This window comes from Lagopus leucura, unplaced genomic scaffold, assembly GCF_019238085.1.
Source record: "Lagopus leucura isolate 7727_CA_CO unplaced genomic scaffold, USGS_WTPT01 145-19_obj-0_obj, whole genome shotgun sequence".
NCBI lineage: Eukaryota > Metazoa > Chordata > Aves > Galliformes > Phasianidae > Lagopus > Lagopus leucura.
In genome coordinates, this window is record NW_024966884.1 from 68,832 (window position 1) to 82,134 (window position 13,303).

At 51.3% G+C, this 13,303-nt stretch overlaps 1 protein-coding gene across 7 annotated transcripts in view; it reads right to left on the minus strand.

The window, feature by feature from the left end:
• The window catches only part of SBNO2 (strawberry notch homolog 2), a 51,399-nt gene that overhangs the window by 3,181 nt on the left and 34,915 nt on the right, over positions 1-13,303 (minus strand). For all 7 annotated transcript variants that reach the window (XM_042893534.1, XM_042893532.1, XM_042893533.1 and 4 more), the window contains 20 exons: positions 12,943-13,033; positions 11,481-11,624; positions 11,032-11,149; positions 10,761-10,866; positions 10,161-10,314; positions 9,576-9,752; positions 8,966-9,063; positions 6,570-6,652; positions 5,370-5,570; positions 5,092-5,267; positions 4,758-4,889; positions 4,359-4,494; positions 3,576-3,688; positions 2,639-2,710; positions 2,159-2,267; positions 1,792-1,866; positions 1,291-1,434; positions 979-1,073; positions 553-645; positions 214-345 (listed from right to left, as the gene is read on the minus strand). In XM_042893534.1, coding sequence (XP_042749468.1) covers positions 214-345; positions 553-645; positions 979-1,073; positions 1,291-1,434; positions 1,792-1,866; positions 2,159-2,267; positions 2,639-2,710; positions 3,576-3,688; positions 4,359-4,494; positions 4,758-4,889; positions 5,092-5,267; positions 5,370-5,570; positions 6,570-6,652; positions 8,966-9,063; positions 9,576-9,752; positions 10,161-10,314; positions 10,761-10,866; positions 11,032-11,149; positions 11,481-11,624; positions 12,943-13,033 — 2,449 coding nt within the window. The remainder of the gene's footprint in view (positions 1-213; positions 346-552; positions 646-978; positions 1,074-1,290; positions 1,435-1,791; positions 1,867-2,158; positions 2,268-2,638; positions 2,711-3,575; positions 3,689-4,358; positions 4,495-4,757; positions 4,890-5,091; positions 5,268-5,369; positions 5,571-6,569; positions 6,653-8,965; positions 9,064-9,575; positions 9,753-10,160; positions 10,315-10,760; positions 10,867-11,031; positions 11,150-11,480; positions 11,625-12,942; positions 13,034-13,303) is intronic.

Sequence of the window (13,303 nt, forward strand, 5' to 3'; positions counted from 1 at the left end):
AGGGTCAGGATTTTCCACTGTCTGACATACAGCTGACACCTGAAATCCAGGACTGGGAGGCAGCACACCCAGGTGCTACCACTGCTTCTGCCTGACACACAACAGGGATAGGAGAAGGTGTAAAGGGGTTACATGAATGTCCTTCAGCAAGCCCTGCTCAGAGAAGGATGCTCGTCCCTCTCCCCATGCTGCAGCACTGCAGCTCCCGCCTACCTGCCGGTACTTCTTGTGCAGACTGTCCAAGCTCTCAGGCTGGCTCTGCTTCCCAATATTTGGCTTGTAGAGGATGAAGTTCTTGCCACGGCCCTGCTCTGCCAGCAGACAGGTGTATTTGTTGCCTCGTGTCTGTTGGGGCAGAGCTGATGGTTACAGTCACATGGGTTTCCTCCCCCAGGCCCTTGTCTGAACCGACCCTTCTCTGTGATGCAGCTCTTGGAAGCATCTCCCAGCCCCCAGCACGAGGTCAGACACAGCCCAAGGGCCATGACAGAGCTCCAGTGAGGAGCCATCCTCTCAGCTGGGGTGCCATCCTGGCAGAGCCCCAGAACCTACCTTGTAGGAGAGGTAGAACCCATCATAAGATCCCGTCAGTTTCAGTGACTTCTCATAAGCTTCCTCCCACTTCAGTCCTCTGTCAACACTGATCTAAATGAGGACAAACACGGATTCTGTAACTTCAGAGCATGGGACAAAAGCACCAATGTCTGTCTCACAAAACACTCCCACCTCAGGAGGAAATAGGCTCTACCAGGCTACGCTCCAGGGCATTACAGCCCAGAGAGCCCCTAGGCAGCACAGGGCCTCTCCTTGCCTCCTCTGTGATTCCCAGCATCAGTGACCTACTCACGACCACAGCAAACATGACACAAGCATGACAAACAGCCATGGGGCAGGGGGAGAGATCCAGCAGCTCACAGCTCCAGCATGGAAAGCAACAGAGAAAAGTGGACTGCAGAAACAGCAGTGCAGGCTGCCTACCTTATAAAACACCACCTGCCCATCCTGCGGGTGCCCAGGGGTCAGAAAGACCTCCTTGCTTTCCTCGTAGATCTCATCAATTCCTGGAGCTAAATCTGTAGCACAAAGAAAGACCAAAACACATGCCCAGGTGTAAGATCCATCTCCCTGTGCCACCTCCCCTTCCTGCACAGGAGTCTTAGGATCTGTGCCATGTGGAGCTGGGACCCTCCAGCACCTGAGTAGGCGATGGGAACAGAGGAATAGCCAGTGGTCAGCACAGGGAGGAGCAGGGAACCTCAGAGGTGCAGTGATCACCCCTTTTCTCCTTACCTAGGATGCCCATGTCATATTTGCCCTCTTTCTTGTCCTTTTCAATCAGATAGTCAAAGGTATCAGAGAAATACTGGAACAGCATGTTCTGCTTGTCCACCTCCAGGCCCAGGATCCGGTTGAGGAACTTGGTGATGGAGCAGTCTGCAAGAGGGCAGCAGGGCAGGGAAGACTGAGTAGCTGGCTGACCAGCACATTCCCAAAGACATCCAAAAAGAGAATCCCCACCCTTCTTCAGAGCAGCACAGTAGCAATGCATAAGAGAGCAGCCCAAGGGCTGCTCCTCCAGGCTGCCAGCTGCCAGGTTGCTGCAGGGAAATGCAATCTGCAGCCTGGATTATACCCTACTGGACTCTGCCCTCACAGCAGCAGTGCCATGTTCTGCCCTGCCTGCACAGCAAGCTCCTTGAGGCTGTGTTCTGGTGCAGATGGCGTGGGAGGGCCACAGCAAGGCCTCTTCCATTTCTCCCTTACATTGGCCAGGAAAAATAAGACACGTACCTTTCTCTACTGAGACAGTGCCATACTTCAACTGATTGCAGCAGATCCCCACAGAGATAAGACCTTGCTTCATTTCTGGAAAAAGAGAAAGCAGCTTGAGTATTTTAGGGTCACCCCATCCCTAACAGTAACACTTCCCCTTCAGTACCCATTATTTCACAGTTAAGTCTGCCCCACATCCATTTTCCCCTCTGCTTGGCAGGATGACACGTATCTGCATGAGCACTGAGCCTTTAGGTCAGTGGCAGCATTCCCTCTGAGTTTTTACTCCCAGCTGCTGTTTTCTTTCTTCAGACATCCCAACCCTGAAATCGACCTGGCCAGAAAGATGCAGCAGGAACCCTGGGGCTGATGATGATGTTCTTACCCTGGAAAAATGCAGCCTCTCCTCTCTCATAGCTCTTGGGCACAGGAACTCTGTTCTCCGTGTAGTTGAGGATGGTGGAGAGAACTCTGTCTAGTGCTTTAGCCCCATACTGCGAAAGGAGACGAGAGTAATGCATGGGAGGAAATGACCCCAAAAGGAAAAGAAACCCCACTAAGAGAGGGCTGTGCTGAGGGATGCTGTGGGTCAGGGACGTACCCTGTCCCCAGGGCCCAGAGTGCAGGACCCTGCACACCCTCATCCAGCAGTGACATTAGCTCCCCTGGGGACAGGGGCTGTTCCCTTGAGGAGCAACTCAGTTCTGGATGCCACACTTGGGGTGCTGGGTGCTGATGCTGCTAGGCCAGATCCTGCCTGTAGATGCCAGCAATGATCTGCCTGTCCCTGGCTCCTACTGAAGGCACTCGCTTACTGCTTTGACCCCTCCTTGGCTGAGCTGCCTTGAGAACAGCTGCAAGTTACCTTATTCTCAAAGTTGTACTTGCTGAGGTCTCGGGATTCAGTGGCCCTCCGGTCTCCGTGAGTTAAGGCACCCTGGAAGACAGACCAAGCAAAAAATTCTTGCTTTTAGCTGCTACAAAACACCTGCCAAGGACGGCCGAATGCCGTGGTTTAACTGGGCAGCTGCTCAGCACCGCAGTGTCACCACAGTCCCTGAGCAGCAGCTGCCCCCTGGCCAACACCTCACAGTTCCTAAAGTTCTTTCACATGATCTCATATGCTTTGGAGTCGCCCTCTGTGAGTGTAGGTCAGCTGCCCTGGGTCTGACCCCCCACCTCAGCTCCCCTCGCTGGTAGGACATTATGACGAGCTGAAATGTCCTTGGCTCCGTGCAGCACTGCTCAGCAACAGCCAAAGCATCAGTGTTATCAACACTGTATTTCTCTCAAAGCCAAAACACAGCATCATGCCAGACAGTATGAAAGAAAAAACCCACTCCTCTGTCCCAGCAGAAACCAGGACACCAAGTCCAGGCCGTATCAGGAGACTCTGATACTGAATGTGCTACAGGCAGGCAGTGATTTTCTGGAGCACTGGGAGTTTACCAAAGCATTTGGGGATTTATCAGAAGGGAATGAAAATGAAAGAGTCTAATATGTTATTTCATTGGCTTTCTGGAAATAGGTGGGTGTGCACTCCTGTAACAGTATGGGGGGAATTCCAGCATCTGAAATTCTGCTTCCTCCAGTATCCTCCTGTTGCCTTGGTTATTCTTTACTTCCTTTTTAAAATCTTAGGAGGATGTTAAAGGCCTTCTGCATTCCTCAGCTTTCAAGTCAGGGGGTGATGCAATCCCTCCCCCTACTTACAGTGGCCATGCCAGTAAGCATATTGGAATGGAAGCCAGTCAGAAAGAAGTGGAGTTAAAGCAGTAATTTATTTGCTGCAGGGCACCTACTAGGCTCTCCAGACGTTTTGCCACGATGGAGGCAAACCTCCTCTCTCCAGCAAGCTCAGAGATAAGGAAGACATACTCTGGAGCAGAAACTTGGTTTGATCGGTGCGTCCGACCTACAGGGACACGAGAAGAGAAGGGAAAGGAGAGGTTGGTGCAGCCTGTTTGGTAATGAAGAGAAGCTGAGCAGGTGAGAGGCAGAACAACTTTCCATGTCATGCTGGTTTCAAAACAGGTCTTTCCTTTGGGGTAAAAGGACAGAGGTACAGCTCTGGTTTCAGTTTGCCCTCCCACAGGTACAGCATTCATCACTATTGCTGCTGAGACCTTGTCAGAGTTGAGTTTACAGCCCTCATGCTCCAGGTTTGAGCTACAGAATGCACTGATTCTTTTGTGCTCACCTACTGAGGAACTTGCTCTTCTCATCCTACAGAGCCTACAGGATGGAACAGAAACCTTCAAGCATGTTTATGGAGATGCCCTCTGCTCCCACGTATAGATAGGAAGGCTTTTCCCTTTCCATACTGCAAACCACTTCCGAAGTCAACACAAACCCTCTCCACAGATTCAGTCAGACACCACTGCTGTGTGTCTGGATTGCCCCCAAAGCAAAGCAGAGGAGCACTGTGCTCCGAAAGCTGACATCTCTCAGAAAGCTGGAGGACTGCAGCACCAGCCTGGCACAGGAGGCCACACACGCCTTTCCATTTCAGGGCTGCCCAAGGTTTCACCATCTGCACTGTGCTCGGGGGAAGGGGGCAGTGACCAGAGAGCCTCAGCCCTCACCGAACTGCTGAATGGCGCGGTCTGCACTCCAGGGCAGCTCCAGTGTCATGTGGACCCGGCGCTTCTGGTTTTTCACCCGTCTGTCTGCTTGGAGAGAGATTCCTGAGCTGGAGGCCTCCGAGATTATTGCTACAAGCTGAAAGAGAGAGAATATATGAGAAAGGGGTGTGAGGTCCCTGTATGTTTGCAGAACTGTTAGGAAGAACAGCCCAAAGGACGATGGCAGCCCACAGGCCTCCTTGTCACCTCCCAGCAGGACAGGCACAGGCAGACAGAAGGTGCAGAGCTTTGCTGATGTAAGGCTGGCAAGGCAAAAGCATGCAGACACCTTTCCCTTCCCTCACCTCTGCACGCTCCATGCAGAGGTTTGGAGGTTTCCTTGGCTCACACCTAACTCACCTTCTCCCCACTCATAAAACGCTCCTTCTCCTTCAGGTTGACGTGGTCAATAGAGAGGCCTTGCTCTGCACGAGACTCAAACATGACAGAGCCATCTGGCCTGCAAACCACCCGGCCCTTTCGCCCAGTCATCTGCACAGAAAAGAGAGGGGCTGTTATCAGAGAGGGCAGACATACAAAGGGCACCAGTACGGGGTGTTCAGGAGGTCAATCCACAACAGGATTTTCAGACAGCCAGGAAGGAAAGCAAGCTCTCTTCCAGCTGCAACTCCCTCTGCTGGCCTTCTTCCTGTTAACTAGTGCCACCCAAATATACTCCACTGTGAAGGGGTACCTCAGCCACGTGCTCCGGTCCCCCAAAGTGATTGATCAGTTCATCCAAGGTATTGAGAGGTAGCTCTTTGCCCAGTGCTTTTACTTTTGCTAGTAGGTCCTGCTTCATCTTTTCCACATGCTCCAGTTCTCTCAGGCCATGCATCTCTTTATGTGAAGGCAGCATGTGAAAATTACCTGCAAATGAAATGCAAAAGTTTAGAGTCACCTGGAAATTGCAAATCGGAGGAGCTGCCATCAGTGAGAAGGGAGCCAATCCCTGCTGCTGGCTCTGCTTACTTCTGCTCTCGGTCACAAAGCCATTGAAGGCGTGCTCAATGAAGATGACATCGTCGGTCTCAAGCACAGACTCTGGGGAGGAGTTGAAGTCACTGTCGAGCCCCATGTCAGAGTCGGTGCTGCTGTCATCGCTGATCTTGATCACCCCCACGGGGTCACAGATGCCCTTCAGAGCCTTGGCGCAGCGGCCCCTCTGCTTGCCTGCATGGGAGAGAGAGCAGGGTCAGCCTTGTGCAAAAACAGCAAGTGCCAGCTCAGAAAGAGGAAAAGAGATCACAACACAGCTGAGCCTGCCCCCAGCGAAAGGCTTATCTCAGAGAGAGAAAGCCTCCCGAGCATGGCAGGACAGTTAGGAAGGAAGGGAGAGAGGGGGAAGGAGAGAGAAGGAGAAAGGAAGAGAGAGAAAGGAAGAACAAGGCAATTCGTATCAGGGCTGCAGCTGATTGCACACGTCAGGATAGCACACATCTGGTGATAAGCAGTGCTGACTCTTCAGCAGAAGGAGCCCGCAGGTCTGGCTGCCTTCAGAGGAATGAGCAAGCAGTGGGAAGGTGAGAGTGTTTTGGTGTTTGCAGATGGGACGTTGTTTACTTCCAAGCACAGTAAGACATGCCCCTGCCATGTGAGAGGGTTCACTAAAAATCAGCTTGCACAGGCTTCTTTGCAACAGCAACCTGCCAGCAAAACCTCCACAGTCTGCCTGTGCTGCTGTCCACCCTTCTTCCCATCCCACTGGAGGAGAAATTCCCAAACTTCTCTTACCTGCAGCCACAGCCAACGCATTGGCAGGGAAGTCTTTTCTTCCCCCAGGACACCTGCCATGCTACGTATACGGGGCAGTGGAGGAGCCCCTGCTGCAAGAGGGAAACGTGCAGCCAGGACTGCGGCGCTGCCTGCCCACCAGTCCAGGGAAAGAAACAGCCATGGGAAGGGGAGCAGCTGCTGGGCAAGTGGTGGAGGCTCAGCCCTACGCTGGTGGCAGGGAGTGGGTGAGGGGAGGAGGGGGAGGTGACCTACAGGATTGCTGTCCTCCAAGAGAGAGGAGGTGACAGGAGATGTGCGGGAGGGCAAACCGAAACCAGGGCAGAGCAGCGAATGCATGAAGTAGGGAAAGGGGAAAAAGGAAAAGAAAAAGCTGAGTGGCTGGGGTGAAGCAGCAAGGCAGGAGGTCAAATGCTGGGCAGTGGAGTGTGCTCTTACGTTTTCTTTTAATGCCAGTTCCTTTTTCTCTCTTTCTTTTGGTTGAAGGAAAGTGCTTCTGAATTAGTGATAGAAAGACGCCTCTGAAAGTAAGATGCAAAATTTATTCTAGCCACCAGGAACATCGCTGGTCATCACGTAGCAACGTTACCTGAGATAGCAGCACATTTCATCTAAGGAGGGTAAATCCAGCATCACAACTACAGCATGTGGTCAGCCAGCCACTGCTATGGCGTGGCTCTGCAGAGTGAGTTGCACCAAAGGGCTCCGCAGGAGACACGCAACTCAGCCTTGGGAGCACAGCCTGCACAGCAGATCCCCAGCTGTGGCACAGGCGTGCTGAGGGCAGGCTGTGCACTCAGTGCTGGGAATGCTCTGCTGCAGCCTTCCTGCTGGAGCTGGGCCACTCCTGGGAGATGCTGTGACAAAAGCAGAGCAGACCCTGGGTTCCGTGCTGCCGTGTGGCACGCCAAAGTTCGGAGACCTTTATGCAGCAACTAGGAGGGAGTTTGAAACAGGAAACAGATCCTGGGAAGCTGTTACATCACTAGTGAAAAATGCACTCAGTCCCAGGCCCTCTGTGTGTTCTGACAGCAGAGACCACTGTCGGGCTGTCCAACAAATGCACTCCACCAGGTCCTTTGGTTAACTGGACATGGGCCTGCTTCCCCACAGAATAGAGAAAAGTGACACAGACATGGGGAAAATGGTGGTGTCGGGTGAACGGGGCAATCAGAAGGTGTGGGAATTAAATGTTTCTGTGGTCTGCTCTGCAAACAAAAGAACTAATGCTTAAATGCTGATCACGTTGGATGGGGATGAACCCCCAGCGCAATGAGAAGGCAGAGAAGGCTGAAAAAAATATATATATGCTGAAAGCAAAAGCTGAGAGGTGTGGACATGACAACTCGCCTGTGGGACAAGGAGGCTGTGCTGGGAACTGGGAAAGGGCTGTAAGACCCTCGGCGTGAGGGGTGGAAGGACACAGCCCTGCTCCCTGAAGGGGCAGAGCCCTGGGCTGGTTGCTGAGGGACTGCAGTGACCAGGCACGGCCCTTCTGCCTCGCGTGCTGGCTGATGTGAGCCTTGGTACACAATGCAAAGCTCACTCTCAGATCCGGAGCCTCTCTGCCACTGACCTTGCTCATTTTCCTCCCCCGCTTTCCCTGTGAACAAAGGGCTGGGCTGGTATTCACTCACTGAGCAATCAGCTTTTAACTCTGTTTCTCGGCATCTTTTAGCAACTGCTTCTTCCCAGCACACTCCCCTCAAGAAATCCCCTGAAGTGCTGTAAAACCAGGACGCTGCAATTAGAGGCTCCGTGGATGCCAGCAGACATCCAGTTATCTGAGCAATGCTGCTGAGCCAATTGCTCCTGCTCCTGGAAGCAGGGACAGAGCTGAGCAGTGAATGTGATCAGTAACAGAGATTTTCTCTTTGGGAAGCTGAGAGAGGCTCAAAGGGACCACATGGTTCTCTCACTGAGCTCCTCTGAATTTGGAGATGCAGAAATCAGTTCAAGAGACCAAATCGATTCAAGCAGTTGACAGATTTTCCTTGCATGCTGTCACCAAGCTGTGTTTGTATTTCAGGGGTGGATTGGAGACAGCAGAGACTGACACAGGCTAACACAGAGCCTCCTGTAGGAAGGGAGGCAGCTCGGTCTGAACTGCACATGCACTGTTCATAACATCACTCACTGCTTTCACTGGCATTAAAACCTATTTCAAAAGACAACAGCAATAGCTCTGCTGCCTGCAGAGGACGCTCAGCTCAATCCATCACCTCACTGTATAGGAGCAGCCAGGGGACAGGCTGGCAATGTGAGAGGTGCTGAAATGCTGCCTTTACTCCCAGCTCTCCTCAGCTGGGAAGAACTGTAGAACCCCACCACCTCTCCTGCCCTGTGCTTGCCATGAAAGCCAGCACCACAGAACCTGAACTCCTTGGGTCTCTGCCCCCTCCCACCACTCCAGCAATGCTGCCTTGTATCACCATCGCAGCCTCTGCCATGACATGGGATTCCCTCCCTTGTTTCTTCACTGTCAACAGCGCCGTTTTCCTGAGTCAGACTCCCACAAACCAGACCTGAGCCCACGTTTCTGACCCTCCTATACCTGCTGTTTCCTTTCTGTGTGCAGACAGATGAGGCTGTTCATGCAAGTTTGGACCACAGGAGACCTCAACAATCCAGAACTCAAAGTCACACTAAAGAAACAGCGCCTCAAGAACACAACAGAGTCCTCTCCATTTACAGCTCGTGTGAGGTGAGGCCTTTATGAGAGTGAGTTTGTGGAACTGCAGGCTCTAAGTGGCCCCAAGGTCACTTTCTCTCGCATGCCTCCAGCCTCCCATGCATCCCCTCCACAGAAAGAAAAGCAAGGAGTTTGAACTCACTCTGCAGCAGAAACAAAACAATTGAGGTGCCCATCATTCTCATCCAGGACTTCTCGGGTGCGAGCCTCCCCCGTGGACTGCAGGCCGATGACGATGCACTGCAGGGAAACACAAGGATGGCACAGCTGGGGTCAGGGCAAGCACCTACAGCCTCAAGAGATCGCATCTCATGGTTCCAGGCTCATCTTCCTTCGGCCCTGTCCAAAGGATGTTGGGCTGTAGCAAGGCTGCAGATCAAGAACCATCTTTCAAACCTCTCTGCACACCACTGAGGGGACGACTTGCTTTCAGAAGCTGCTTTTGCTAAGTAGTTTCTGTCAGGAATTTCTAAATCACATCCTGATAAATGCAAGGATAGGGCTGTGCTAAAGGTGAAACACTTGGAACCGCTTCTAGCTTGAACATGGCCCAAAATGCTGTTTCAAATCACCTTGCTCGTGTTCACCAGAAGCAAACAGCCTCAGAAGAAAAGCTGATATTACCTCCCCAGTAGAGATTGCTGCCAATGTTCCCAGAAACAATTAACTCTCTTTGGTTACAGACAACAAGACTTCCCTTGGAATCTAAGACTGCCAGCTGCTGCCCACACAGCCAGCCTCCAATACCACACCTTGTCCTTTGCCAGCTCCTCCTTGGCAAGCTCAACGAGGCGCCGGACTTTAGCAGCAATGCAGAGATACTTGAAGAAGCGTTGGTGAGCTGACCAGAACTGACCCCACAGGGATTTCCGAGACTCCAAGCCGATCAGGTCAGCTGCCTGCTGGAACACCATCAAGGCCTCTGCCCACTGCAGACAGTACCGAGAAAGGCTGAGTTAATACCTTGTTGCTCATTACTGTTGTACGTGCAACTGTTAGAACAGGCTGGGGTTTGATAATCTGATTTAGCTTCAGTGTTGATGCTGCTGTGTTAGGCTGAGCAGACAGTCTGCTCTTCTTTCTGCGTTAGCATGATGCTGCAAGCTCTGGTTTGCAAACACAGAACTTGTAAATAGAAGTAAAAAAAAGTACAAGACTACTTCATCTTATGAGAGCTAACGGCCTCTTTTTCTCATAACACCCTTTTTCTCATTAAAAACCCCCAAAGTTTGTGCTCATGGCCCTGTCCAGAGACTTCAGTCCCTCCCACATAACAAGTGACAATGCCCCAATCACAATTAAACACTGGTCTCCCCACTGCAGTGGGACCAGCTCACCAACTTTGCTGCTTTGTCATAGACAATCTTGTACTGCTGATCCAGCGGGATCTCCTCGATCCTGAAGGTCACTCCAGTGAAGCTGAGCTGCCTGGCAATGTACATTCCGCTGACCTTCATGTCCATTGCCACGATCTCCATTGCACCAACTCCCCTGGAAGAGGGAGGCAGTTGTGAGAGCCCTTCCTATTCCACAGGGCAACACGGGTGAGTGATTCTGCAGAACAACTTCCCATGGCTCTACCTGTCCTCAAGCACGCATTACACCCATTTCCTAAAGGAGAAAACAACTCCTGCAGCTGCCCTTCCATTTGACTTCCTCTAGAAACTGAGAGGACAGTGTCCAGCTTGTGGTCTCTGCCCTTTCTCTGAGCATGCCCTGTCTCTGAGCATATCTCTTCCACTCTTTAGAGGCTGGCACTGTGCAGGTACAGAGTGCTCAGCCATGAGACTGCTGGGATTGCTTGGACTTTTCTTGTTTTCATGAGCAAACAGGAATTCCCAAGAAGATATCGATTGGCCAGCACTTCCCTTTCAGGGACAAACAAAGACTGCCACAAAAGTTAAGCCAGATAAAGAGGGATGCTGGACGTGACTTACCTCTTCTCAATTGCGTGCAGGAACTCATCAAATGCATGGAATGGGGTGCCTTCCCCCCAGATTCCCAGGCGGCTCATATAGATCATGTTTTTTGGCTCAGAGGCACCTGTTTGAACAGAATTCACTCTCAGCAAAACCACAGCAGTTGTAAATAGCATTGATTCCAGCAAAGTGAATGCCTAGAAGGAGGCTCGCTTGCCATCACGTCTCACCAGGGACCTTTCCAAGGCATGTGTTCACACGGTGCCCCTCCGTGCTGACAGAAGCTCACCTGTGGCACTGGCGTAAACAACCCTCGCTTGAGGCAGTTTGTTCTGAAGGTCCAACACTGCTTTGCCCATTTTAGTAGAGCTGGCATTTTTGGCTTTGTGGCATTCATCAAATACAATCTGAAAGTGAATGTCAGTTAAGGAGAAAGGACATCTTTTCATTACGAGGATGGCAGAAAATACAACCCAGACTCCTCCAGCTTACTGAACAGCCAGTCCTAGCTGAAAAGATCAATCCCAGCTGTGCTCTCCCCCCTCCTTCAATTCCACTGCACTGTGGAGGAGGACAGAAGGGCACGGGGAGGACATATGTTCATAAATACGGACGCTGGGCACAAGGCTGTCCCACACAGTTGCTCCTGGTGACCTCGGCTGGCCCCAGGCTCTTCCTCTCCTTTTGAAGCACAGTTCCAACCCTCCACTTTTCTCTGTTTTCTTTTTTAAAGGATACAACTCCATCAAAGTTTTCCCTGCACCAATCCAGAATTTGTTTTAAGCGCGTCCTATGCTGCCCTCCTGCCTGGCTCTCACCAATGAGAGCAGAGTAAGTGGCAAAGAGGACTCCTTCTGAGGTAGCTGTGTCTCCATATCTAATCTGCAGAAAGAGGAAGACAAAGAGCAGAGGGGCTCATGACAATTGTCCACAGTGCACTGCACCCGTTCTAAGCCCACAGCCCCTACTTCAGATTCTGCTGTGGCTGCAGAGGGCCCACGCTCCTGCCTTCAAGAACAAAACCCAGTATGAGAGTAGAGCAGACAAAAGGCCACTAGCAGCTGACATCTTTAGCACTTCTCCTTGGCACTGACATACGGTGATGACAGGGGTCTTAAATGCCTGGCTAGGTTCCTTTGCCAATGTGTCAGCACATCTGGATGCATGTAGAGAAATGTGGAGACCGCACCAGGCCTTCCATTTTCTGGCCAACTGAATTTGCTTCCTTTTTTAAGCAACAGTTTGGAATGTTTAATTATTCTGAATCCCTCCTATCTATTTTAATTACTTCCAGAAAATAATTTTCTCTTTGGCCAAGTGAAACCACTGCCTCACTGCCATGGATCCTACCTATAACAAAATAAAACGTATAAGGGAAAACAAAACAAAACGGGGTCCTGATGTGAAGAGCGTCGTATTTAAAGCCTTTCCATCTGAATACAAATATCTCTTTCAGTCTCCTCGTGGACTGCATTCAGAGGTGTCAAACACATGTGGTTTCCATTGACTTTGTAAGAGCTGGTTGTTCAGTGCTGTTTAAAACCAGAGGAGAGTGCTTCAGCAGGCTGGCCAGCAGCGTGGCAAACACAGGCCTGGACAAGAGACTGAAAGACAGGCTGAGCAGAGCTCCATGAGCAACCAACCACCACGCAGCTGCCGGTCATTTCTTCTGAAAAATAATTCATCCTCACCACTGATGACTGGAAGGAAGTTTGAAAAGTCTCTGCTTCACCCAGCTCAGAGGAAATGCCTGTGTGCACAGCACTGTGCTGCAGTCCGCTGGCAGGCACTGATCTGCCCGTTTGTATGCTCTCCCTTTATTTGCATGTTGTGAAAACAGGGTGCCTGAAGCCAGAGCTAGTAAAAACTAGCATGTGGGCACAGCACAGCCACCTCCGACGGGGGCTGTTCCCTCAGTAGGACTCTTCAGAAATGGGGAAGAGCATTTGAGCCCTGCAGAACTTTGCACTTGGATGGAGACATATTGTGCTCCCTGCAGGAAACAGCTCTGTACTCACAGAGCAGCTCTGGAGAGTGTATAAAAATAGAAGAGTCCAGAGTGGGAAGAACATGCTGAGAGAAGGAAACAGCAAGCAGCTCGCTGTCTGCTATTGCCTGTGCTGCTCTGCACTCTGCAGCAGATCCATCTAACTGCTACCGTAGGTTGATTTTCTAGAACAGCATTGCTTCTCTCCTCTACCTTATTCAAAGCATGCACAGGAATGTGGGAGGCTTCAATGTCCTTCAGGTCTCTCTCAGCATCGTACTTGAGATCATTGGAAACGCTGAACCTGCAAAGCAAGACGTGGGCCTGGTTATCTGCTAAGGAGAGTCGGGGCAAGCACAGTGATTAACAGCTCTGACTAAAGCAATTGTAGGTGTACAAAACTGTCACATTTCCCACTGCCCACACACCTCAACGTAAGATCCTACAGCAGACTCTGGTCTGGCACTTATGACAAGCTCAGTCTATTCTGCAGTAAAGCCCCATACTCTAGGGGCTCGAGTCTGCACCTGGGAAGTCCACGAATATCCCTCCACCGACTTCAGAAGAGTAGGAA